This window comes from Conger conger, chromosome 2, assembly GCF_963514075.1.
Source record: "Conger conger chromosome 2, fConCon1.1, whole genome shotgun sequence".
In the NCBI taxonomy this organism is placed as follows: Eukaryota; Metazoa; Chordata; class Actinopteri; order Anguilliformes; family Congridae; genus Conger; species Conger conger.
The window spans coordinates 88,617,609-88,645,065 of record NC_083761.1 but is presented as its reverse complement, the minus strand read 5'-3'; the positions used below and the strand labels follow the sequence as shown (position 1 = coordinate 88,645,065).

At 45.9% G+C, this 27,457-nt stretch overlaps 2 protein-coding genes across 5 annotated transcripts in view; both read right to left on the bottom strand.

Moving 5' to 3' along the window:
• LOC133121841 (soluble calcium-activated nucleotidase 1-like) overlaps window positions 1-7,334 on the bottom strand; it is a 9,850-nt gene extending 2,516 nt beyond the window's left edge. Inside the window, exons 1-4 of one of the 3 annotated variants that reach the window (XM_061231340.1) lie at window positions 6,861-7,317; window positions 4,053-4,640; window positions 904-1,107; window positions 1-529 (exon numbers count right to left, since the gene is read on the bottom strand). The exon at window positions 1-529 is cut by the window's left edge and continues 2,516 nt beyond it. In XM_061231340.1, coding sequence (XP_061087324.1) covers window positions 159-529; window positions 904-1,107; window positions 4,053-4,584 — 1,107 coding nt within the window. In that variant the 5' untranslated portion in view covers window positions 4,585-4,640; window positions 6,861-7,317 and the 3' untranslated portion in view covers window positions 1-158. Of the gene's footprint in view, window positions 530-903; window positions 1,108-4,052; window positions 4,641-6,669; window positions 6,770-6,860 lie in introns of those variants that run through there. The other 2 variants (XM_061231341.1, XM_061231342.1) reach the window with 2 other exon arrangements.
• Window positions 7,335-7,478: 144 nt separating this feature from the next.
• On the bottom strand, window positions 7,479-19,876 carry afmid (arylformamidase). 2 transcript variants are annotated; one of them, XM_061232877.1, is made up of 11 exons: window positions 19,785-19,876; window positions 17,996-18,100; window positions 17,339-17,387; window positions 16,673-16,758; window positions 14,822-14,894; window positions 14,296-14,393; window positions 13,889-13,967; window positions 13,639-13,774; window positions 12,611-12,715; window positions 8,140-8,181; window positions 7,479-8,033 (listed from the first exon to the last, which is right to left on the bottom strand). In XM_061232877.1, the coding sequence occupies exons 1-10, from the start codon at window positions 19,843-19,845 to the stop codon at window positions 8,152-8,154; spliced, it is 822 nt and encodes a 273-aa protein (XP_061088861.1). In that variant the 5' UTR covers window positions 19,846-19,876; the 3' UTR covers window positions 7,479-8,033; window positions 8,140-8,151. The 2 variants fall into 2 exon arrangements, with proteins under 2 accessions (XP_061088861.1, XP_061088862.1); XM_061232878.1 differs by lacking the exon at window positions 19,785-19,876 and adding an exon at window positions 18,311-18,415 and having other exon boundaries at window positions 7,479-8,181.
• Between the last annotated feature and the right edge of the window lie 7,581 nt (window positions 19,877-27,457).

Below are 27,457 nucleotides of genomic sequence, written 5' to 3'. Positions count from 1 at the left end.
GAAAAGAGGAGAAGTGGGGTGTCTCGGTGGCGCAGCCTGTAGAGCACTGACCACATGCTCACTGCGAGCCTCCAGTCCAGTGAGTGCTGCTGATGGGCCAGATGGTCTTCACACCGGAGTCCCAGGTGGAGTCCTGGGCCCTGGAGGACCGTCCCGCTCTAGATGAACTCCAGCCCCTCGTACTTGACGTGGCCGATGTGGGTGTCGGGCAGGAGGACGCGGCCGTCGAGCGTGAAGGCCAGGATGTAGGAGGCGGTCTTCCCGTCGCGCTCCTCGGATTTGAGGGCCAGGACGAGGGTGTCGCCGGTGCCGGGGACGAAGCGGAAGGAGGAGAAGCCCCGAGCGGGCAGCAGGGGCCCCGCCCGGCCGGCGGCCACACACAGGAAGTCGGGCGAGCAGCTCAGCAGCAGGTTGGAGCCACGCTGCTCGTCCGCCACCTCGTCGTAGCGCTCGGAGCTCACGCGCCGCGGGAGGAAGAACCAGCGACGCCACACATCACTCCACACCGCCGCCTCGTGGAGCAGGTACCCTGAGGGAGGGTGGGGAGGGGGGAGGGCGAGGGGGAGGGGGGGAGGGAGAGAGAGAGGGAGGGGGGAGAGAGAGAGGGGGGGGAGGGAGAGGGGGGGAGGGGGGGAGGGAGGGAGAGAGGGGGGGGAGGGGGGAGGGAGAGGGGGGGAGGGGGGGATGGAGAGGGGGGGAGGGGGGAGGGAGAGGGGGAGGGGAGAGGGAGGGGAGGGGGGGAGAAAGAGAGAGAGGGGGGGAGGGGGGAGAGGCATATACTTTATACCATCCGTGTCAAGATTACCACATTTAGCAGGCATTTTCTAAATGACAAATGTCAGAATCTCGCCTGCCAGAATCTCACCTGAGGGAAAGATCCCGCTACACCTGCCAGAATCTCACCTGGGGGGCTGATCCCGGCTGCGTTCCTGAGGGCCTGGTACTGGGGCACCCAGTTCTGGTGACGGACGTCACCATGGTAACCCACCACCTTGACCCACTCTGGGTTGTCATTGACAACCTCCCCCGTGGTCGTGGTCCACTCCTTCCCGAGACCCCCCACATAGAGCTGCTGATCTTTCACTGCCAACCACTCTGCCTTAAAGCCTGGGGGGGTTATTATGACTATTTACAACATTTCATAGCATAGCATAACATAGCATAGCATAGCATAGCATAACATTTAATAGCATAGCATAACATAGCATAGCATAGCATAGCATAACATAGCATACCGTAACATAATCACGAGAACATTGTATCGACTGCTTAGTTTGCCGAAAAAAGAGAAATAGTATATAACACCGTATCAAGCCTGGTCTTGAAAACCCTCTCTGTGTGAAAGAATTGTTCCTAATATCTGAGCAGAATGTATCCTTTGCCAATTGGCATTTATGCCCCCTGTGAGCATAAATATACCCCCTATGGTCCCGTTACATCATACCCCCCCACAGTCCCGTGACATAATGACTATAGAGCATAATGTAACAGCACGAGGGGCAGTACATTCTGAACAGATAAAAGGGGAGCCAGTCCCCAGTTTAGAGACAGCCCAAAGCACCTGGATGGGGATCGTCATCCTTCAGCTGGTGCAGAGGTATCCTTGGGAGAAAAGTGTGCAGGGTGAGAGAGTGAGCGAGAGAGAGTGAGGCTGAGTGAGAGAGTGACATGGCTCAGGCATCGTCTGGGTTGCCGGTTCGATCCCCCGCCCGGGCTGGCCCTGAGAAAGACACCTAACCCCTAAATGCTCCTGACCAGCTGGTCGGTGCCTTGCATGGCAGCCAATCGCCGTCAGTGTGTGAGTGTGTGAGTGTGTGTATGAATGGGAGAATGAGAAGCATCAATTGTACAGCGCTTTGGATAAAGGCGCTATATAAATGCCAACCATTTAGCGAGTGAGTGAGTGAGAGTGAACTGGACTTGTGTTTTTGACGATGGCTTTGCTTGTGGAATTGGTTTGGTTGTTTGTACTGGGAACCAGTTTATATTAGGAAATATCCCGTGTAGGTACGCTCCCAGCAGTAGCTAGAATGGTTTCCCACCGGGAACCATTTGTGGGGTGTCTGGCACCCCCAATCTGGCAACCCTGTTGCAGGGCGACGCTGGTTTGGATTATTCCGGCAGATTGAATCGGCCACAATCGCACTTCACTAGCTAATTTTCCTGCCTGTTTGAATACACAAATATATTTTCCTTTCTCCTTTATTTAACCAGGTGAGTCTCATTGAGATGGTCATCTCTTTTACAAGAGAGCCCTGGCCAAGGGAGGAGCAAGCAGAGGATTACAACATAAAACACAACACAACACAAAAGCACAACACAAACTACACATTAATACAGTCTCAATGAAAACAGCTGCAGGCCTCATTTTTAAAATGGCCGCCAGGGATGAAGTGATCCAGGGCAAAAACACGGCAGCAGCCTGGCAACAAAGCCGTGCTCTGTAAACAGCTGATCTCACAGACACTCGGTCCATACCTGTCCAACAGTGGACAGTTTGTACATATGTAGGGGCGACATGGCTCAGGCAGTAAGTAAGTAAGTCGTCTGGCAGTCGGAGGGTTGCCGGTTCGATCCCCCGCCCAGGCTGTGTCGAAGTGTCCCTGAGCAAGACACCTAACCCCCAAATGCTCCTGACGAGCTGGTCGGGGCCTTGCATTGCATGGCAGCCAATCGCCGTCGGTGTGTGAGTGTGTGTATGAATGGGTGAATGGAGAAGCATTTGGATAAAGGCGCTATATAAAATGCCTGCCATTTACCATATGTAGAACTGGCATTCATTTAATTCCTGCATTTTGTTCCCACAGCAGGTGTAATGTAATGTAATGTAATGTAAAGGTGCACCTGCTATTTACACACCTCACATTATCAGTAATCACTGCTTTCTCAGCCCGTCTCGTTGACTGAAGTGATTCAGACTGATCGCTGCTCTCAAATTTAAACCGGTGCCACAGCTTCTAGCTTCCCACGGGAAGCAGAAACTCTCTTAGCTTCAAACTGAATGAACCTTTTCAGCCTATTGTTCCACACCTGTCCGTGTAATCTAAACCTACCTGTGCGGGTAAAGGTGTAAGAATGCAAGTGCGGAACGGTGTAAATTGGTTAAGTGGTAAGGAGGTAAGGTAAGGCAAGGGTTGAAGGGCATTAGGGTGTGAGTGTGTAAGGGTGTAAGTGTATATGGGAGTTAGGATGTAAGTATATAAGTGTGCAAGTGTGCAAGGGTGTTAGTAAGTGTGTGAGTAAGTGTATAAGTGGGTAAAGGAGTAAGTGTGTAAGGTTTAAAGGGTGTTAGGGTCTGAGTAAGTGTGCAAGTAAGGGTGAACGTGTGTCCATGTGTAAGTGTATAACGGCATTACAGTGTGAGTAAGTGTGCAAGGGTGTAAGTGTCTGAGTGTGTAAGTGCATTAAGGTGTAAGGGTATATGTGTGTAAGTATGTAAGCGTGTGATGGTGTTAGGGTGAGAGTAATGGTGTAAGTGTGTAAGGGTGTAATTGCATTAGGGTGTCAGTGTGTAAGGGTGTAAGTGCATTAGGGTGTCAGTGTGTTAGGGTGTCAGTGTGTAAGGGTGTAAGTGCATTAGGGTGTAAGTGTGTAAGGGTGTAAGTGTGTAAGGGTGTAAGTGCATTAGGGTGTCAGTGTGTAAGGGTGTCAGTGCATTAGGGTGTCAGTGTGTAAGGGTGTAAGTGCATTAGGGTGTCAGTGTGTTAGGGTGTCAGTGTGTTAGGGTGTCAGTGTGTTAGGGTGTCAGTGTGTTAGGGTGTCAGTGCATTAGGGTGTCAGTGCATTAGGGTGTAAGTGTGTAAGGGTGTAAGTGCATTAGGGTGTCAGTGGGTAAGTGTGTAAGTGCATTAGGGTGTCAGTGGGTAAGTGTGTAAGTGCATTAGGGTGTAAGTGCATTAGGGTGTAAGGGTGTAAGTGCATTAGGGTGTAAGGGTGTAAGTGCATTAGGGTGTCAGTGGGTAAGTGTGTAAGTGCATTAGGGTGTAAGTGTGTAAGTGTGTAAGGGTGCGAGGGTGTAAGTGTGTAAGTGTGTAAGGGTGCGAGGGGCTAACCTTTAGGGACGGACCCGTCGCCGTCGGGCAGGATGACCCAGGGCACGGCCCGGTTGCCGTGGATGCGGTAGACCACTCCCGTGCGGTCGTCCACGCTGTAGAGGTGCCCGTCGAACGCCACCAGCTCCGAGAGCTCCATGCCGCGGCCACGCTCGGCCAGCTGGGTCTGCAGGAGCTCGCTCTGGGGGTCCCACCGCAGCTCCAGCCGCTCCCCGCCCTCCAGCACCTCCAGGTGCCCGCGCCGCAGGTAGCTGACCCAGGTGAGCTCGCTGGCGTTGGCCCCGCGCCGCGAGGCTGTGTCCAGGTCGGCGATGACGGCGATGCGGTAGCGCACCCCGCCGGCCGTGTGCTCGGGCGGGGACAGGGGGTAGGTGGAGTTGTAGCGGCCGCTGCTGCCCCCTGCTGCCTGGCTCAGGTACAGCGCCAGGGCCAGGGCGAGCACAGAGGCCAGCAGGCCCAGGGGCGCGCTGCCCCCGCCCGCCAACAGGGGGAGCCTCCACAGGGGGAGCGCAGTCATGCCAACGCCACTCATCACCGAGACGCCCCCCACTGCAGCCACAGGTACACAGAGAGAGGCATGGAGAACACCTAGGGAGGAGGAGAGAGACGGAGAGAGGGGAGAGAGGGGAGAGGGGGGAGAGGGGGGAGAGAGGGGGAGGGGAGAGGGGGGGAGGGAGAGAGAGATGGAAAGAGAGATGGGGAAAGAGAGGGAGAGAGCAGGAGAGAGGGAGAGAGGAGAGAGGGGAGAGAGAGAGAGAGAGAGAGGGAGAGGGGGAGAGAGAGAGGGAGAGAGAGCAGGAGAGAGGGAGGGAGAGAGAGCAGGAGAGAGGGAGGGAGGGAGAGAGGGAAAGAGGAGGAGAGAGGGGAGAGAGAGAGGGGGGAGGGAGAGTGGGGAGAGGGGGAGAGAGTCAAAGATAATGATTTTCCCAACAAAAAAAACAGACACAGGGCGAGGCATGGAGACCACATTTGTCAGATGCAGGTTTCCTTTCTTTGCTAAGGAATCAAGGAAAGGATACAAGAAGCGATTGGAAAAGACCCGCTATCTCTCCATCTCTCTCTCAAACACACACACACACACACACATACACATACACATACACATATACATATACACATATATATACACACACACACACACACACACACACACACCTGATTTAACTAATCAAGGATGATTGGTTCAGGTCCTGGTTGGTTCAAGTTGGTTCAGGTTCAGGTCAGGTCCTGGTTACGACAAAAACCTTTGCCAAGCGGGTCCTACGTGCTACAGAAGTACTATAATGGAGAAATACATTTCACAAAAAGAATCAGGCTCCTCAACTCTTAAAGAGAAAACGTCATTGACAGGCAGGACTCTATTGATATATTCACATCGGTCACGGACCTGGGGGATTTCCTGCCAAACGCACCCAGGGCAGAGTAAGAGTGAGAGAGAGATCCAGGGGCATGCCAAGGCACATGTCCATCATTCCGATCTCAGACAGATCTCCGAAATATTTGCGAGTAGGCTATTGTCAAATGTCCTCAAAAACTGTTTCACAAAATGTATCCTGTCTCTAAGCAGGTCACTCCATATGGGATATATTGATAATTTAGACATTTCTGTTGCATATTTATCAGGATAGCTACTGACGTTTTTTTTTTTTTCTCAAAATTTTGAAGCGAAAATTGCATATCTGGCAACCTTAGCGGCCCTCGCCGTGTGTGTAAGCGCTTTCTGGCGAGAGCTGCGGTCTCGAAGCCGCCCGGAAGAGGGGATGGAAGGGTTAAATAGCGAAAGGGGGTGGGGGGGCAGGTGTCGGGTCAATTTCAGACGTTGCTCTGGTAAACAAGCCAAGAGCCACAAAATATAACACTCCGGTCCTAGCGCGTTCTCGCCGGAGCTGCCGTACTAAACCTTGGGTTCTGTTGGTCTTCTCTGTCGTGCTGGATTAATCAGGATCCGATTTCACAGTCCCAGATTAGCTATTGAAATTTAAATGTCTGTGTCGCAATATCGGCTACAGTCACGCAAAGAGTTGGCGATATCGAGGTAGACATAAAATTAAACATTTCCGTTCTTTCACCTCCCCAGTTTGCATGCCAGTAATGGGGAAAAAATCGAGTAGGCTATACGTATAAAGTTATACGTCATAAAAATACTGCTTCTAATTGTACAGGGTCTTTACTGGTTTAAATGTCATTCCATCACTGTATCCGAAGGGATCTCATGTTCCCAGCGGATTCGGGCGTTCAAGCGAGCTTTGTCTTTCATAATACGGACAATCATTCACTACCTTCTATGCGACCTAAAGCAAAACAAACTGTCCCGGTTGTGGATACTTGCGCTTCCTACCTGGAAATATCAAGTGTTATCTAGCTATCAAATGCTATGTACGTGTACGGGTTTGTGCAGTGGGTAATGAGTAAGGGAGATTGCCAATGCAGTTATTTCCAATCAGAAAGTAAACTCCACTCACAATTTGCTGTAGCCTATAGCCTACCCTCAGCAACTCCTCCCTCTCGTGACATCTCTCCACAAAAGTAATTACCTCAATTAAGATTAAATTCTAATACTCTGTGCGTTTCATTTGCGATGAATGCAACAAAAAATATAATTGTCAGATTGCCTCACCTTGTTGTCAATGAATTCAAGCTGATTGTGCAAAACGGTTTGCCATTTTCAGACACCGGGCGACTTAGTTCAGAAAACTCTGACGATTAGGTGTATGTCTCGTTAACATGATTTAGTTTGGCAGCTAATCAATATCCGTACACTGTAACTCCGGCCTATCGTGCGAGTGCAATTCAGTCGCAGTTACTTACTACACACACGTCGGTCCAAGGTGTATTACTGATGGTGGAAGTTCGTCGCTTCGGCGGATTATCACCAAACATACACTGCTCCGAGGCAGCCGGCGCTCGCTCCCGTGCCCTGTCCGCCTCCACAGCGCATGCGTAACCTGTGGGGGCTGGAGGGAGACGCGGGCCGCACGCGCTGACCTTCTCCGGTGTACAGTCCTATTTATCTGCAGTCTATGGGCTTTCCACGCCTGCTGTATGCACTTTACTCTGCGCTGTGAAAGCCCGTCTGATCAACCCCGACCCGCTGACAGCGACAGCTACGTTAGAAGTAGACGCTGCCGTCAGCACTGTACCGCGCACTAGCAGTAGTGAAATAATCGCCAGATGTCTGTAGAGAAAGGGGACCCATCGGCCCATGGCCATTGAGGACAAACAGGCCTTTGGTTATTTCACGCAACAATGCGGCCTTTATCCAGCAGGCGTGGTGTGGAGGCTGTCACAATACAGACCGTGTCCGAACAGAACCGCAGTGAGGGCGCTAGTAGAGGCGACGGACACTACCAGAACCGACCCGCTTTATGTTAACATGCACTTGAACATTTTCATCGTGTCAAATGTAAAAAACAAAAAAAACAAATATAATCTGTCAACAGTTGCTTTATTGCAGGAACAAAAACGGACAAACATCAAAGGAAGAAATAATGAAATAACTGGTGTTTGATCAGATTCACATTTCGTTCAATATAAGGTCGCAATATTACTCAAACTGATCATCGTTAATATTATTTAGTAATATTACTTTACTTTAAGTCAAGAAATCAAACTGTTTTGATTAACCTTTAGGAACTGGCTTAATGTTTCTTTGCCCATTATTGTACACCTTTTACAGTAATACAAGCGGAAAAAGGTTACACTTATTTACTTCCGAATATCAAACTTTAGCACGCTAAGACAATGGTGTTGACGGCGGTGTTGTTTTGTTCACCGGATTTGCCGCCTGGGTGTCAGGTCAGTAAAAACATATGCAACAGCAGAGCTGGAAAATTAAATTTCCCCTGGGTGGTCAGCCAAGCCTGAGGCAGCAGTGATTGACAGCACACGATAGGCCCCGCCCCTTGTGGGGTCCATGAAGCTTCACCCTCCTGGCAATGCGTAAGAAGGCCATCTGACCGATGTAACCATGTCAACCGCCACCTGATGACTCATGGGAAATGACAAGCAAGAAAAGTGAGAGTTGCGCTTTGCAGAGGTCAGAGGTCAGAGGTCAGGCACTGGAGGAGAGTGAACAGTGGATAAGGACCTTTGTGTCAGATCAGTCTCTTCCAATCATCCTGAGTAGGAGCTGCACGGAGAAGAGGAGCAGTCAGAGCCTGTGTTTTATAGGCTACGAACATAAAATATTTGACAATTATTACAGTATAACACTCTTCACACCTGTGTTCGATCTGCACTTCCTTGTACGTCGCTCTGGATAAGAGCGTCTGCTAAATGCCTTGTAAGATAATATAATGTAATGTGATGATACAATTATTAAAATTGATTTTATCATTCGTGTTTTAGTTGTGTAATTTATGCATGGAAGTACTTATGAGAATTTCCTCAATATGATTATTATTTTATGATATTCTGATGACAGTAAGACGCAGTTCTATACAAGGCCAGTTCTAATGGGATGACAGTGCAAGCATGACCATATTAATGTGATGTTCCATCGCCATAGAGACATAATCATTCACGGTTACCCCTCTGCATACATCTGATCACCACTTCATCTCATTCTCCCTCCCTCTTCCTCCCCATCCTCCTCCCCCTCCTCCCACCCACACTTCCTCAGCCCGTCGTAACCTCCACTCCCTCTCACCCTCTTCCTTTGCCAGCACTGTCACCGCCTCACTCCCCCCTCTCGAATCCTTCTTCAAACTCCCCACTAACTCTGCATCTGCCACCCTCCTTTCATCTCTCTCCTCCGCCTTTGACTCTCTCTGTCCCCCTGTCTCAAAGCCACCTCGCACATCCCCTCCCAGTCCTTGGATATCTGACACCCTCCATACCTCCAGGACCAGCCTCCGCGCAGCAGAGAGGAAATGGGGAAAATCCAAAGACCCTTCAAACCTCACAACTTACCAGTCTCTCCTGGTGGCATTGTCTTCTGCTGTCACTGCCGCCAAAGCAAAATACTATCAGACACAAATTCAGAACTCCGCTTCTAACCCCCGGAAACTGTTCTCCATTTTCTCCAACGCACCACCTCCTCCACCTCAGTCCTCCTTCGCTGCTGATGACTTTGCTGACTTTTTTGATGAGAAGGTCACAGTCATCCGTAGATCCTTTACAACCACCGCCCCCCTTACTGTGCCTTCCCCCCCTCTAGGCCCATCTCTTCCTTTTCCACTTTCTCCCCCCTTATAGACTCTGATGTTTCTGAACTCCTGCTCTCCCACCACCCTACAACCTGTGGTCTATCCCTATCCCCTCTTCTCTTCTCCAGACTATCACACCAGACATTCTCCCATTTGTCACCTCCCTTGTCAACTCCTCCCTGTCTTCCGGCTGTTTTCCAGTATCCTTCAAGAGGGCCCACATCACTCCGTTGCTTAAAAAGGCCTACCCTGGATCCCTCCATCATCCAGAACTACCGCCCGGTATCTCTTCTTCCTTTTCTTTCTAAAACCATAGAACGAGCTGCTTCTACTCAACTTTCTTCTTTCTTTTCTAACAACAACCTGCTAGACCCCCATCAGTCTGGCTTCAGATCGGCCCACTCGACAGAGACCACGCTCCTCTTCGTCAGTGAGTCGCTCCATGCCACACGAGCAGCCTCCCTCTCCTCTGTCCTCATTCTTCTAGATCTCTCTGCTGCCTTCGACACTGTGGATCACTCCATCCTCCTGTCCGTCCTGCTATGCGGATGATACCCAACTCTTCATCTCGTTCCCACCATCTGATACACAGGTTTCTGCTGGTATCTCTGCTTGCCTGAGTGACATCCAGAGCTGGATGGACAACCACTATCTAAAGCTCAACCGAGGCAAGACTGAAATGATATTCATCCCTGCTAATACCTCTCCCCACCTGGATCTCTCCATTTCCCTTGGGGATACCACACTCACGCCATCACCCAGTGCAAGGAACCTCGGCATAGTGATGGACAGCAGACTGTCCCTTTCCAAGAACATTGCGGCGGTGACCCGGTCATGCAGGTTCTTCCTATACAACATACGGAGAATCCGCCCCTTTCTCACTCCCTACTCGACCCAGCTCCTGGTCCAAGCGATGGTTCTGTCCCACCTCGACTACTGCAATTCCCTCTTGGCTGGCCTCCCAGCGTCCGCCATCAGACCCCTCCAACTTATCCAGAATGCAGCAGCTCGTCTGGTCTTCAACCTTCCCAAATACTCACACGTCACCCCCCTGCTTACTTCCCTCCACTGGCTGCCTGTCATGGCTCGCATCAAATTCAAAACATTGGTGCTAGCCTTCCAAGCAGTTAAGGGGTCTTCCCCAGCTTACGTACAAAAAATCATCAGACCCTACACCCCTGCCAGACCTCTTTGTTCAGCCTCCACAGGCCGCTTGGCATCTCCCCCTCTCTGAACCGCACGCTCACGACTACTGTCTGTTCTGGCTCCACAGTGGTGGAACGAACTCCCCGTTGAGGTCAGAACTGTAGAATGTCTCCCCACCTTCAAGCGCAAACTGAAGATGCACCTCTACAAGCAGCACCTCTCCCCATCCCTGCCTACCTCCCTGTGAACCTTAATTGTTGTCTTTGTGATTTACGTAGTGTTTCGGTATTTTTAGTTGGCTAGGTAAGCAGTATTTGGATAGTTAAGTTTGCCAAATGGCAATAATGTAATGTAATGTAGAGTACAGAGGTCACCTACTGGTTTCGTAAGTAAAAAATCTTATAAAACGGGAAGGACAAATCTCGCAATCTGATTGGCTAATAGCAGCGACGAAGGTGAGTTATAATGCTTGTTTGCAATTCTAATTCAATTATCACATCGCGGCGAAGTAGCCATTTCAGTCCAGATGAAAACCGTTAGATGCACGTCAATCACATTGCAGCAATGGTGCCCAGAATTTACACAGTGCCTCCGCTAACACGTGATTCAGAAACTGTTCATTTGCGAGACATTTGAGTCCGTAAGCAGGCAGAGTGCGAGAGCTTTTGGGTGACCGAAACTTGTATGGGAGAAAGCAGAGCAGCGCTTCTGTAAATAGTAAAATAAAAAATGCATACATTCTTGTTTTCTCACTCACGTTATCTTGCAAGCTAACTAGCTCGCGAGTTAGGCAGAACAACGTTCGTTTACTCACGTTGCATAGCAACCACCGGGCACTATTTACTAACATGCGGGAACAACTTTCTTGTAAACTATTGTTGTACTGCAATTGTTAATAATAATAATAATAATAATAATAATAATAATAATAATAATAATAAAAACTGTTTTAATCGCATTGGGTCCACCATTCCCACTCCAGAGTTCTGCGGGTGAACTATGAACTCCATGAAAAGCTTAAAAAAACCTAAGAAATCAGTTTCCGTCGGTGAGCAACCGGTTCCACACCACCATGGACAAACACTAGGATCTATACAAGAAAACACTAAATATAAAATGTAACTAACCAAAAATCTATCTGCTTAAAACACGAGAGTGAGTGGAAAGTGATTCGAGTAGCCGACATCATTCGCAATGCTTTATCTGAGGCATAGTTCATTCCCACGCTACCGTTAGGTACAGTCGTGTACCTTTGCCATTTTTCCGTTTTCTAAAGTTTTTGTTTTAAAACATTTATTACAATATTATGAGTCATCCGGGAGCTGGATAGTTCGGTGGATGGTTCAGTTCATGGCTTAAAAGGCTTTAGATGGGCCTTTCTGAAATGTTTATGGCAAAAACAAATGAATATGACTGAGCTTAAAGTGCAGACCGCCAGCTTTGAGCGTGTCATCATACATCAGGTGATCTGTGTCCGGTGGAATAACTCAGACTCCAAAGGCAATCAAAAGCCCCGAATCAATAGATGCTGAAAACCTTCGAATACCTGCACTAAGGAAGTGATTGAATACACCCGTCTAATCAGAGACAGCAGAGAAGCAAACTGTCCGATTACTTTTGGTCCCCTAAAATGGGAGGATAATGTATATAATGTTGCCCTCAAATTAATGAAGGTAAATACTCTCATAGTTAAAGGTACAATAGGTAATTTCAGACTTCTCATGGTCAAGAGAGGAATTGCAGCAACAAACACCCTCAAACCACAACACTTTATCCCTCCCCCTTCTCTGTAACGCGTTGAAACCCCCTCAACCAATCAACTTTAATTATTGTACAGCTATACAATGTTTTGGTACAGAGTATTGGTCCATCAACTGTATACTGTATTTTGAAACCAAATTTAAGGACTATAAACACAGGCAGAGGGTGAGTCAACATGTCAGTGAGACTTTTTCAATGATAGGAAGGGATTTACAATGGTCTAGTAACAATGTTTTAACACACAAATTTTGCCTATTGTACTTGTAATACTTGTATTTAAATTGCTCAACTCTTTTTGGTTTGAACACCGCCCTCCTGGTGATGTGATAGGCTAATCCACAGTCACAGCCCACCAATGGAGCAGCACTGGAGTCAGACTGGGTCAGCGTGTTACCTGAGTGAGGTGGCCAATGGAGCAGCACTGGAGTCAGACTGGGTCAGCGTGTTACCTGAGTGAGGTGGCCAATGGAGCAGCACTGGAGTCAGACCGGGTCAGCGTGTTACCTGAGTGAGGTGGTAGTCTCCGTCCACACAGCGCTCCATCACACTGAAGTGGTCGGTGTCCGGAACGTCCTCCAAGGACACCTTCAGACCAGAGCACTGCAGGGCCTGAGAGAGAGAGAGAGGGAGAGAGGGGGGGGAGCGAGAGAGGGGGGGAGAGAGAGAGAGAGGGGGGGGAGCGAGAGAGGGGGGGAGAGAGAGAGAGAGGGGGGGAGGGAGGGAGAGAGCGAGAGAGAGGGGGGGGAGGGGGAGGGAGAGAGAGAGAGGGGGGGAGGGAGAGAGAGAGGGGGGGAGGGAGAGAGAGAGGAGAGAGCAAGAGAGAGGGAGGGGGGGAGGGAGAGGGAGAGGGGAAGGGAGGGAGAGAGAGAGGGGGAGGGGGGAGGGAGAGGGAGGGGGGAGGGAGAGAGAGAGAAAAAACAAAACTGTGGTCATAAAAAAAAAAACTGGGAGAAAAATCAGGGATGAAAGCCGTGCATATAAAATGAGAACACACACAAAAAAACCCAACATTTTTAATGTGGCAGGTCAATAAATCACTGAACTTCTGTTCCCTGTAAACAACAGCACAGGGTAGCACTGCCGCCTCACAGCAAGGAGGTCCTGGGTTTGAATCCCTGTCAGCTGGGGTGGAGCTCTGTGTGGAGTTTGCATGTTCTCCCCGTGTTTGCGTGGGTTTCCTCCGGGTACTCCGGTTTCCTCCCACAGTCCAAAGACATGCAGCTTAGGCTGATTGGAGAGTCTAAATTGCTCGTGGGTATGAGTGTGTGAGTGAATGGTGTGTGCCCTGCGATGGACTGGCGACCTGTCCAGGGTGTATTCCTGCCTTTCTCCCAATGTATGCTGGGATAGGCTCCAGCCCCCCTGCGACCATGTTCAGGATAAGCGGGTCAAGATGATGGATGATCAGCAGATCATTCACACTATACTGCACTGTCTGAACAGATCATTCACACTGTACTGCACTGGCTGAACAGATCATTCACATTGTACTGCACTGGCTGCAGAGATCATTCACACTGTAGTGCACTGACTTTGAAGTATTCCTCCGATTGCTTCCTGAAATCAGCGGAATCATTCTGCGCCATGGCAACCACAATGTCACAATCAGAGGAGGACCGCTTCAGCTGAGCGACCAATCGGTTTGGGCTGTTCCTCACTGCCACCTCCCTGAGGAGAGAGACATACCCATCAACTACTGACTACCTCTAATATACACACTCTCTCTCACACACACACACACACACACACATACACACACACTATAAGCAGGGCGATACATACTCTGTCATCTTCAGGAACTCGTTTACATGGGTAGAGAGCACAGGTACCAGGTCATACATGCCACTGACCAGGAGTGCACCTGAGAGAGAGAGAGAGAAAGAGAGAGAGAGAGAGAGAGAGAGAGATGAGATGTTATGGAATATGCGGTTTCTCTTTCATGTTCTTATATTTTCCAGTTTCCCTTTCATTCGTTGCTGTTATATTTTGAGAGAGAACATTATAATGTATTTTACATTGAGTTACGCTTTTATCTAAAGCAACTAACAGTTGATCTTAACCTTTGTGGTTCAAACCTTTAATTTGAGGTTGTGTAGAGAGAGGGACAGAGCGGGAGTGGATGGATGGTGAGACAGGGAGTGGGAGAAAGAAAGAGGGAGAGAGGGAGAGAGGGAGGGTGAGAAAAGCACCTCTGATTTGAGGAGTGATGCAGTACTCAGTCCAGTCTGTACTCAGAACCATGGCGACGAGCTGAGCTCCTGCAGAATGGCCACAAAGATACAACCCACTGCAGAGAGAGAGGAGAGGGGGAGGAGAGGGGGAGAGAGGAGAGGGGGAGGAGAGGGGGAGAGAGAGAAGGGGAAGGGAGAGAGGGAGGGAAGAAGGGAGAAGAAAAAGAAGAGATGGAGGTTATAGAATGATGCTGTTTTTCTTTCTTGTTCTAGTTTCCTTATTATATTTTCCAGTTTCCCTTTCATTGTTTGCCGTTATATTTTGAGAGAACATTATAATGTATTTAAAAAAATCTTTTTACTTTTTACTGATCTGCTTACATTGCATTTACTTTATTTTCATATCTTACATCATATACATTGAATATTTATTTGTTGCTCTCTCATCCTCTCTCTCCCGGCTGAGAGCAGAACGTTTGATTTGAGGGGGTGTGAGTGTGGGAAGGCATTCTGGGAATCAGGATGACCCGGCCCGTTCTCTTACCTGATGTGAGAATACTGCTGCAGGATGGACACGACACTGCGACGCACCCGAGACACCATCAAATCCATATCACCTACAGGGAGGTAATGAGCACTACACTTACAAATCAAATCCACACACCTACAGGGAGGTAATGAGCACTACACCTACAAATCAAATCCACACACCTACAGGGAGGTAATGAGCACTACACTTACAAATCAAATCCACACACCTACAGGGAGGTAATGAGCACTACACTTACAAATCAAATCCACACACCTACAGGGAGGTAATGAGCACTACACTTACAAATCAAATCCACACACCTACAGGGAGGTAATGAGCACTACACTTACAAATCAAATCCATATCACCTACAGGGAGGTAATGAGCACTACACTTACAAATCAAATCCATATCACCTACAGGGAGGTAATGAGCACTACACTTACAAATCAGATCCACACACCTACAGGGAGGTAATGAGCACTACACTTACAAATCAAATCTATATCACCTACAGGGAGGTAATGAGCACTACACTTACAAATCAAATCCATATCACCTACAGGGAGGTAATGAGCACTACACTTACAAATCAAATCCATATCACCTACAGGGAGGTAATGAGCACTACACTTACAAATCAAATCCACACACCTACAGGGAGGTAATGAGCACTACACTTACAAATCAAATCCATATCACCTACAGGGAGGTAATGAGCACTACACTTACAAATCAAATCCATATCACCTACAGGGAGGTAATGAGCACTACACTTACAAATCAAATCCATATCACCTACAGGGAGGTAATGAGCACTACACTTACAAATCAAATCCACACACCTACAGGGAGGTAATGAGCACTACACTTACAAATCAAATCCATATCATCTACAGGGAGGTAATGAGCACTATACTTACAAATCAAATCCACACACCTACAGGGAGGTAATGAGCACTACACTTACAAATCAAATCCACACACCTACAGGGAGGTAATGAGCACTACACTTACAAATCAAATCCACACACCTACAGGGAGGTAATGAGCACTACACTTACAAATCAAATCCACACACTTACAGGGAGGTAATGAGCACTACACTTACAAATCAAATCCATATCATCTACAGGGAGGTAATGAGCACTACACTTACAAATCAAATCCACACACCTACAGGGAGGTTATGAGCACTACACTTACAAATAAAATCCACACACCTACAGGGAGGTAATGAGCACTACACTTACAAATCAAATCCACACACCTACAGGGAGGTAATGAGCACTACACTTACAAATCAAATCCACACACCTACAGGGAGGTAATGAGCACTACACTTACAAATCAAATCCACACACCTACAGGGAGGTAATGAGCACTACACTTACAAATCAAATCCACACACCTACAGGGAGGTAATGAGCACTACACTTACAAATCAAATCCATATCACCTACAGGGAGGTAATGAGCACTACACTTACAAATCAAATCCATATCACCTACTGGGAGGTAATGAGCACTACACTTACAAATCAAATCCACACACCTACAGGGAGGTAATGAGCACTACACTTACAAATCAAATCCATATCACCTACAGGGGGGTAATGAGCACTACACTTACAAATCAAATCCACACACCTACAGGGAGGTTATGAGCACTACACTTACAAATCAAATCCATATCACCTACAGGGAGGTAATGAGCACTACACTTACAAATCAAATCCATATCACCTACAGGGAGGTAATGAGCACTACACTTACAAATCAAATCCATATCACCTACAGGGAGAGGGAGGGAGGTAATGAGCAGTAATGAAAGTTAAATACATTTCATAAACCACCTCTTTACCTTTGGGGGCAGTTTGGTAACCCACAGCAACCACGACCACTCCCTTCTGAACCAAGGGGCCAGCAATGAAGCCGGACTCTTCTTTACTGCCGGGTCAAAGACAGAGTGCACAACAGTCACACCGTAAGGACAGAGCACACAACAGTCACACCATCATGACAACACAGAACAGTCACACCGAAACGAGTAGTTTGGATTGTTAATAAATAATATTTAATTGAAATAATGTATTATTTAGGGGGGAGCGGGGTTGTTAGGCCCACAGGTTGTCAGACAGAGAAATGTAACACCAAAATGTTCCCTTTCTTGAACTGCACTGTATTATGTTTAAATATCTGAAATTATCAAAAGTAAAAATAAAATAAAAAATAGGTCTTCACACAAAACGTATCAGAAAACTGTTAGATAGAGTATTCGGGTTAGGGTTAGACAGAGTATTAGGGTTAGGGTTAGATAGAGTATTTGGGTTAGGGTTAGACAGAGTATTAGGGCTAGGGTTAGATAGGAATCAGCTACATTTTTAGATGGATGAGATTTGAAAGTCTGTGATATAACTGGGGCCCAATGTGAGTGGGGTTGGTTGGCACACTAATGTTGGGGTTGGTTGGCACACTAATGTTGGGGTTGGTAGTCTGATCTATGATCTATCACTGAGCACATGCTTACCTCAGAAACTGCCACAATCCGCCGTGGAGGTAAATAACCAGCGGCAAATCTAAAACAGGACAAGGGTTTTATTTGATTCAGCATTTAATTTAATTGCCTTTAATCTGATTCAATATTTAATTCAATTGGATTTTTTTTGACACAATATTGAATTAGATTGGGTTTCATTTGATTCAGCATTTAATTTAATGCCAAATGAATCGATTCGGCGTTTAATTTTACGTACGCTTGCCCACAACTGAATAGGAATCAGTTTATCCGATTCGATTGGTTAGACTGGCGCACACAAACCATCAGTGAGCAGAGTTGAGCGATTTGGAGCTGGGCTAGGCTAGGCTAGACCTAAAAACCAGAGCAGAAAATTACTCCAGTATTTTCAACATCAATCACTTATTAAAACTACCGTCGGCATATGTGAGCAACGCCGTCGCCAGGGACTGCTCTTTTAAAGAAGTTAGAAGCACCACCTGACCTGGAGCCACCGACGGTGATTAGTTGTCCGTCGGCTACACGAACAGTGATGTCAGAATTGTCTCCTGGACGTCTGTTCTTTTGGCTGAAAGGCTAACGGTTCTGGTTACTTACTCGGCGTGGAGCGCGTATGACGCTAAACTAGGACAGGGCGGGTCAGAGGGAATGGGGGTGCAGAACTCCTACCTAAAGAAGGATTACTGGGAATGTAAACATCCAGTTTCTCATCATCCCCCTCTCCGTAAGGCACATTCAGTAGGGCTTGTGCTTCACTGCGAGCCCTCTCTGTACCTGCACACACACACACACACACACACACACACCCACCATCATCATCAGGTAGCCGATTGCACTTCAGGACAGACATACGTACAATACCAGTGACACCATTACATTTCAAGATGCGTCTGATAAGTAACAGCAAGGGCCAGCTCCAAACAAATGTTGTAATACATGAAGTTGTAATAAAAATAGAAGACAAAAACAGAATCAATCACCGACCTTTTCTGAGGGCGGCTACATGAGCCTTTATTGTATCATTCGCTGACATCCTGAAAACTGACTCCAGCTGAGTGCAAACACCGGCTTTAGCGGCACATAACGCCCTCTACTGGCGCTCTCCCGAATGCCCTTCCCTTGGTCACTCCCCAACACTAAAATACGTATAAAATGAAACATAGGGAGCGAAGGAGTGGGACCAAAGGGTGAACGAAATCGGGATAAGCTTTTCGGCGTCGCCGTCATCAAAGTCGAAAATAGCCCTGTCATAATTCTTATTTTTTGCCTTGCCCACACATAAATAATAATAAGCTGCACGTTCACGCCTGTTTTCCGTTCTGGTTCCTCAGTGGTGGAATGACTTGCCTACCACTGCCAGGACAGCAGAATCCCTCCCCCTATTTCAACGCAGACTAAAAACACACCTTTTCAAACTCTACCTTAGTCCCCCCCCCCGATAATCCCTATCCCTTTTGTCTAAAACTATATGTTTAGAACAGCACTTCCTAGTTACGGATGTGATGCTTTGACTTGTGGAATGACCTATGCACTTGTGGCGCCTGGAATGTGGTACTTTATAATTTTGTTCATAATATGCATTTTGTTCATAATATGCATTGCTTCTTATGATACCCCCGATAGTGCATTTTTTTATGTTCGTTGAATATTTATTTGGTTGTTCAAACAGTAGTTTGCCTGCAACTGTTCTTCGCACACCACTTCTAGCCGCTAGGTGGCAGTAGTCACACCGGATATCACTCACACGCGCTGTACCTTGGCCAGAGCAAGTCATGTCAGTGAGAATGAAAGCAGAAAGCAGAAGCGTATCATAGCTTCTTATCGTGACTACAGTTTAGCTAACAATATTTTCATGTGTTGTTGCAGAATATAATAAAATATGAGCACCTGGATATCACAAAGTGTCATTATTCAAGTGTGCAACACACTTGTAAATCGTTTTGGATTAAACGCGTCTGCCAAATGACTAAAAGGTAAAATGTAAATATTCCCATAGCCAATTAGAGATTGGACACGTGGTCAGCCCAAAGCTACAAAATCGCTTGTAAGTGTCCGATTTGAACACCGTGTACTGTAACAGTTTAAATATTCTGGTAAAAGCACTTCCCACAATTAGGACATTTGTATGGCTTTTCACCTGTATGAATTCGCTGGTGGATATTTCAATTTGATACTCCCGGACAATGCTCATGCTTGTTGCAGCGTTTTGTACGTTTTGTAGGAGATTTCTGGTCTGACCTATTGCAGTCCAATATCGAATATAAAACGAACATAACCGCAGTTAAATATGAAGCATGCCATGGCGCGGTTTTGTTCACAACTAACATGGACGAGATACGCATGAGGATACTTCGCAGAAAACTAACCCACAAAGCGCCGCTGTTAAATTATTCAGCTCGATCTAGATTTAACTCACCATCATTTACATTTAACTCACCATCATTTACATTTAACTCACCATCACACATAACTAACGTAGGACCAGAGCTGTAAAATGAATTATACAAGACGCGTTTCATCGGCAAGATTATGGAGGGGAAGAACTCACCCATATTATTATTATTATTATTATTCGGGTGAAAAACATAGAACTGCATTACCGCCACCTACTGAATTTACGTCGTAATGTATTTGGTTTGCTTTCACATCCCAGATTTCCTTACAATTCCCGCCTTGAAGGAGATTTATTGTTGCTCTCTGGTCTCGGTGAAAACTCCGTCTCCCATAATGCTTTGCCTCCCTCACGCTGAGGGCATGTTCAGGCAAAATGGGACAGCTTGTAAGGTAAATTGGGACATTGCTGGCACCCTGGCACACTGCACTGTGTGCAACATCACAAACTTTTCAATCGCCCAGCTGGGAAGGATGAACGACTGGAAAAGATACGGAGGTGAGCGTCACACCACTGCTAGCTAACGATAGGTAATGCTATCTGCAACGGCCGCTAAGAAAACTATTCTTCAAAGTTACCACTGCTGAGGTAAATAATATACCACCATAGCTCAAATGTGTGTTCAAATGTGTGTCTTGATTCATTTTACAATGGACTGCTGAACTGAAAAGACAAAAACAGACATGGAGGTAATCATTTGCTTTCAGTAATTAATAAAACTGCACATTGCAAAACTAAGCAAACCCTACAGATACTGTATTTCGCTCTCGAACAGGCACTTTTTAAAATGCTCTTGGTGATGCAAAAGAGATTGGGTTTGGATTTAGACAGTTCGACACCGCTTAGGGGAAATAGTCTGATGTTGCCGCACGTCGTCAGAGACTAAGAGGCAAGATTTCCACACGTGGGATCTCACGGTCCTCATCCGCGCCCCAGGATTTTGTTTTGCGTGGTTTTTCTTTTGTTTTTTGTTTTTTTCCAATTCTACTTAACTTGAACTTCCCGCGAAAACACGAGGAGAGCACGCCACCACAGAAAGCAGGACGATTGGGCTGGCCTTGGCAAGAAGAGCTTCTTTTGAAATCACATCAAACATTACATTACATTAATGGCATTTGGCAGGCGCTCTTATCCAGAGCTATGTACAACAAAGTGCAAAGTGCATACCCGTAACCAGGGATAAGTGCGCTGAAATCAATAGACTTTTGTTGGATACAAATCTGCAACACAATAACAGCTCTGCACAAGTCAGAGTTTAACAGCTTCATACAATATGCATATCGGATCCAGCGGTTCCAAAGCGGAGAACCATGCCTTATGCTTCGTTACAGCTTATATACACATTCTGTTGCTGGGGAGAGTGAGGCAGTCCCTGTCTCCCTCCAGTCAGCAGCCAGCACATGCACCAAGAGAAACAATTCTAAGCTCTGGGGTCAATCCAGTGTGGCCCCCTCCTTCGTGGTTCGGTGGGCTCCTGCTTTTCTGCAAGCTTGTGATGATATTTGAAACAGATTTTTCTGATTCTCTTATCTCACTGGTATTCATGCCCTATGACACATATTTGCTGCAGTTCAGTGGAAATTTCCACTGGTAGACAGCTTCTCTCTGCACGTTAGTAGAAGTGGGCACATATTAATGCACATTAGGAGAAGTGGGCACATATTCATGCTTTGCACAAATTACACAGTTAATGCCATATGAGCTATATTTCGTGAGCCAATTAAAATTTTCCCACACTTTCCGTACAATATTAATCTTAAATTTAGGAAAACTAATCAATCATTTTCAAAGCAATTAACAGAAATATTTAATCACCACAATGAAACTCAATCATTCCTAGAAATCTTTATACCAAATCAAAATTATACTAAACCAAAAGTTAAAAGTCTGAGATGCAACCAATACTCAATGAAAAGAGTATTGAAAACTATGAAAAGAGCCCAAAAGGGGACTTGAAAGAAAATACAGTAAATCCTCAAATTGTGTCCGGGATTCTATTTGAAGCCGGGCCTCGGATAATAGCCGGGGGCGTGGCCGATTCGGACAAATAAATACAAGCCGGGGTAATATTGCCTACCATAGGGCTATCAGTCCATGAGCACTAGAAGACATTGTTTCGATTTAACTCAATGAAATAAAAGCTCTTCTTAATATTTGATATTGTTGGTTGGTTTAATACTGTTGCCAATGAAAAGTCGTTGTCCTACACCATGGGTCTCCAACACGTTGCTCTCAAGCTACCAGTTATTATTTTATGGATTCTGGACTTGCATGTGATTTATTGTGTTTGAGAATATTTGCAATAAACTAAGTCTGTTAAACTGATACTATGACTTACCAAACGGTGTTTCCTGCACTCAAAAAAATGAAAACTCACTATTACTGATCTTAATGAAATCTCTTTCTTATCCTAAGTGTCCTCTAAGGCTGTCATGTCATGTTTGTTGGGGGTTTATTTGCCTTGGTGAGTGTTTCATATAAAACACAATTGAATGTTACATGGTCAGGACAACTTAATGTGTCTCAAAGCAGATGATGTTGCCAAAGCTTTGATTAAAAAGCATCCCTGCTTAAAGGAGCAAGGTTCAGTATGTGGATTCTATGGCTGGAAGATCAGTTTAAAATATAAGATGGCCAATTGTCGCAAATGAATGAGAAATATGACCTGAGTTGACCATCAATTCCTTGAAACATGGGCGAGGAGACAAGCACACAAGTCCAAACCAAGTTAAGAAGCCTAGACGTGCCAAAGTAAATTAGTTACCTGACTATCCAGCTGGAGAAAACAAAGAAAGTCTCGAGGAAGAAAGGTTGGCACTACTATCTGAGGTTAAAAAGAAAGACAACCATCAGATAATCAAAATGAAGATGGAGAAAACCTTTGCCCTCAGGAGGAATGAAGTTGTGAATGACATGCCATTCATTGCAGAATTCAAAAGCAGATGGCCAGCTCTTTTCTTTGAACGAGAGGTAAGAGATTTGAATGTCAAACTCTTTTTACATGATCCATTTTTTAAAGGATTGCTATTTGTAGATATTCACAATTTGTTTGATAACACACTTAACTGTATTCAAGACATACCATGACCTACATCAAGATTGTATGCTAATTGTACTTATTTGTGTATTCCCAAATGCTGAGTTGTATTGTAAGTTGTACGTTTCTGTCTCCCCTCCTCATAACTTTCAAGATATGTGAAGAATTCACACGCATTACCACTGTGCAACTGAAGTCCAAGTTTATGGCAGAACTTGACATCATCTGCTCCCGGCTGTCTGTACTGTGCCATAGGAAGGGAGGAGAAGTAGGACGTAAGATCAAGGAGATCATGGCTGCCATTGACCAGGTTAGTGAGAAGTTGATTTGAGCCTCCCACTTTGAAAACCTGTGATCCAATTTGAGATGCTTAAAGTGTAAATAAAGTAGTGTACAGTCATATTTCCCTATATTTCAGAATCATACCATCGGCTTGTTGAGGGCCTGCAACCTGAAAACACTGGTTGTGTACTTAAATGAAGACCCTGAGAAACTTGTAAAGGAATACCTAGTAAGTGTAAAAGAATATTCAAAATCATTATTGCATTACTAGCGAAAAGTAGCAGTGGTTTGTCTAGCGGCAGGATAGATATGGGTATGAGTGAGTATGGCTACCTACTATTTTGGTACCCATGGACATTTCCTTGTTCATGCTTCTGTGCTTGTCATGTTTTGCTCAGTCCTGTAATATGCAGGTAAGGTTCCAGCTGAACACTGTCACTGCCATATACATAAACCCTTTGCAAACTGTGTTTGTGATGTGACTGTGTGTCACCAAGAGAGCTTAACCTGTGTAGAAATGAGGATTAGGGGAGTTGATAAGTTTTAATATTTGGTTAACCAGGACCTTTTGAGTTAAAAGAAAACATATGTTAGAGGGATGTTATAGAGCGTCAAAGAGAGAGTCAAAGTCCAAGAACACAGCAGTGGGGGATGTGAGCTTAATTCACTGAATTCAAAGTATCTACATTTACATTTTTTACATTTTTGTCATTTGGCAGACACTTTTAATCCAAAGCGACTTACAGGTGCATAGGTTCTACCACAAGTCAAAGCATCACATCCAGAACTAGAAAAATACACCTGGACTGCTGTTCTAAACATATAGTCGTCATCATAAGTGCAATTTTTATTTTTTATTTATTTATTTTTTTGGGGGGGGGGGGGGGGGGGGGGGGTTAGACAGGGATAGGGGTATCAGAAGGGGGGGGCGGGGGAAAATCAGGAGGGGGGACTAAGGTAGAGTTTGAACAGGTGTGTTTTGAGTCTGCGTCGAAATAGGGGGAGGGATTCTACTGTCCTGACAGTGGTAGGCAAGTCATTCCACCACTGAGGAACCAGAACGGAAAACAGGCGTGAACGTGCAGCTCGACCGCCAGGTGCCCGTAGAGAGGGAATCGTAAGGCGACCAGAGCTGGCAGACCGGAGTGGTCTAGCTGGGGAGTAGGGAGTGATCAGGGATTGTATGTAATGTGGGGCAGTCCCCTTAGCAGCCTGAAATGCCAACACTAGGGCCTTGAATCGGATGCGTGCGGCAATAGGAAGCCAGTGGAGGCCAATGAGAAGCGGGGTGACATGAGCCGACCTGGGCTGACTGGTGATCAAGCGGGCTGCAGCATTCTGGACCAGCTGGAGGGGCTTGATGGCGCACGCTGGGAGACCGGCTAGGAGGGAGTTGCAGTAATCCAGGCGGGAAATGACGAGCGCCTGGACTAGGAGCTGGGTGGCTTTCTCCGTCAGGAGATGACGGATGCGGCGTATATTAAACAGAAAGAACCTGCAGGTTCTGGCAGTGGAGGATACTTGTGGAGCCAGGGAGAGGCAGTTATCAAGAGTCACCCCAAGATTCTTTGCCGTACGGGAGGAGGAAACTACAAAGTCCTCCACAGTCAGTGAGAGGTCGATTGACGGAGAGGACTTAGCAGGGATGTAGAGAAGCTCAGTTTTGGCAAGGTTGAGCTTCAGGTGATGGGAAGTCATCCATGCAGAGATATCAGCCAAGCAGGCAGAGATCTGTGTGGTGATTTGGGTGTCAGGGGGGAAGGAAATGAAGAGTTGGGTGTCATCAGCGTAGGAGTGATAAGAGAAGCCGTGGGAAGAGATAACAGAACCAAGAGACATGGTGTATAGCGAGAAGAGGAGAGGCCCAAGAACCGAGCCCTGCGGGACTCCAGTTCGTAGGGGTTGAGGGTCGGAGAGTGCGCCCCTCCAAGTCACCTGGTAGGAGCGACCAGAGAAACAGAAATGTTTGTAAGCAGCTATTTTCATTTGCCTTTGTTTGACAAGTCATCAATTCAATTTCTATTTTTGGTCTTTGGTAAAGGACGTGGACTTTCAAGATGCCCAGAGCCAGATGGAGAAGACCACCATGGGGATCGATGTAATCAAACATGAGGGGGCCAATGCCGCTGATCCACCAGAAGATGTAGGGATCATAGTTGAGGGTGTCGCCGTACTCAAGGACCTTGAAGATGTCGCCAGTGCCATTGCTCTGTTGTTTGGGGTCATCTACGTACTAAACCTCAGCTACCCATCTGATTTAAGGTACACCTTTGAGTTTCTCCAGAAGGTCTTGATGGGAATTGACAGCCACCGCCTTTCAAACAAAATCCAGGTGCTGAAAAACAAACTTTGTGTATGAGGCCATGCAGGGTGAAAAGCAAGTTTTAAAGGACTGTTTTCTTGCTATAAGTTCTGCAAATAGGTTGGTTCCAGAGAGACATTTAGGGTAGTTCCAATATGCTGTCACCCTTGGGCCTTTAACTGTCAGCCACTGTTCATTTGCAAGTTGTTGCAGCTGAATTTTGTTTGAGATTTTTTTTTTTTGTCAAATAGAAATGCAATGAACAGATATCTATTGTAACTCCTACATGTTTATGCCTGCTCTCAATTCAATTCAAAGAACTATATTTTTCAGTTTTTCTGGAACTTCACATGTAGAGGAGCAGCAGGGTGTGTCTGCACCAAACAGTGCACTCAACACACACACACACACACACACACTCACAGACACACACACACACACACACTTGCGGGGCTCATTAAACAGCAGTTTAATTATTTTTTTTTGTGAAGTTGTGTGACAAGTACAATTTTTGGTAAAATGTAAATGCAGTGCACAGATTACTCATCTTTGGGCCTTTAACTGTCAAGACACTGTTCATTTGCAAGTTGTTGCAGCTGAATATTTTGTCAAATAGAAATGCAATGAACAGATCTATTTTAAGTTTTGCATTGTAAGTCCTGCATGTTTATGCCCATACTTAAAACAAGCAGTTGAATATTTTGTTTTCTTTTTTATTTTGAAGTTCTGTGGCAAGTACATTTTTTGTAAAATATATATGCAGTGAACAGATTACTCTTATAACTCCTGAAAGTACGTACCTGCTCTTCAAGCATAACTACAGTGTTTTACGACCCATAGCGCTGTTGTTCGATGTTACTGCTTGCTCTTGGTGGGAAAAACAACAAGGAAATGTGGTACAACATAGAGCAAATAGCATCCCGGCAGCCAAAGCTAACCTAATGTGGCCCTTGCCTGGAGTTTCAGTTTCAAGTGCCCAATAAGGTTATAGCTGCTGGGCCACTCCTTGCTGTATGTTGTACCAAATGTTCTTGTTTTTCCCATGGTAACCTCGAACAACAGGGTTATGGGTTGCATAATGTGGTGTTGCGTTTAAAAAGGTTATTGAAATAAGCACAGCCCAATTCTGTTGTTACAATGCTTATGATGTGACTGGATTGACCCGGCACTGTGTCCTTGATGGATTGTGAAGTCAAAGGTTGCTGCTAAATAAATGCAGATTTGTTTTAAAGACCATGTGTATTTGCTTTTTAACATATTTGTTCTATTTAACAGAGCTAAACATTTTATGCAGAACAAATTCAACTCTGGTTACTTGGATTTATTTAAAATGTTTGTGCTAAGTTTACTTAAGAAAGTTTTGTCAAGTGGTTCCACGCAACTGTATTACTTAAAAGTAACTTAAAGTGGCTGTGTGCTACTGATCTTTTTACCTTACATGAATTGAACATAACATTGTCATGTTCAATCAAAGTAATATTGTTCAGTTGATTGAACGTAAGAATGTTGAATTAATTGAACATACCAACATTAAGTTAGTTGAACGCAACAATATTAAGTTGGTTCAATGTAAGAATACTAAATAAAAATAAACAAATTCAGTTAGTTAGCATGTACTCCATTCACTCTTGTTCAGTTAATGTTTTCATTGAGTCAATTTTAAAGAATGTAGTGTCTTAGGAGTTACTTAATACAGTTTTGTGGAACCACTTGACAAAACTTTTTTAATTAAATCCAGCAAGAAATTTTTTTGAGTGTGATTAGCCTACACTAATTGATTTCTGAACGGTTACAGGAAGTGTTGAACAGTGTTGGCCCACTTGAAGTGTAGCCTTTTACTTTATTTCTAAGAATAAAATTCTACAACAGAAGCCTAATAAGAAATAAAGGCCTGCCTCGAATACAAGCCTGCCACAAATAAAGGCCTGTGCTTTGTGCAGCCTAAGTAAATAAAAGACCCCGGACACAATTTGAGGATTTACGGTAGTATTTTTTGCTCTGGCTTTCAGTCCCTGAAGCTTCTGTGGGCGTGGCCGAGCAGTGAGTGTGATTGGTGGGGGGTGGGGGTGTGCTCTCGATGGCAGGGTCCAAGCCTGTCTCGATGGTCCAAGCGCAGGG

Coding starts and splice junctions, on each gene's coding strand:
- afmid (XM_061232877.1), bottom strand. CDS start 19,845: ATGAAACGCGTCTTGTATAATTCATTTTACAGCTCTGGTCCTACGTTA. Junction 16,759..17,338: donor GGATTGTGGCAGTTTCTGAG/GTAAGCATGTGC, acceptor TTGACCCGGCAG/TAAAGAAGAGTCCGGCTTCA. Junction 13,968..14,295: donor CATCACTCCTCAAATCAGAG/GTGCTTTTCTCA, acceptor TCTCTCTCTCAG/GTGCACTCCTGGTCAGTGGC.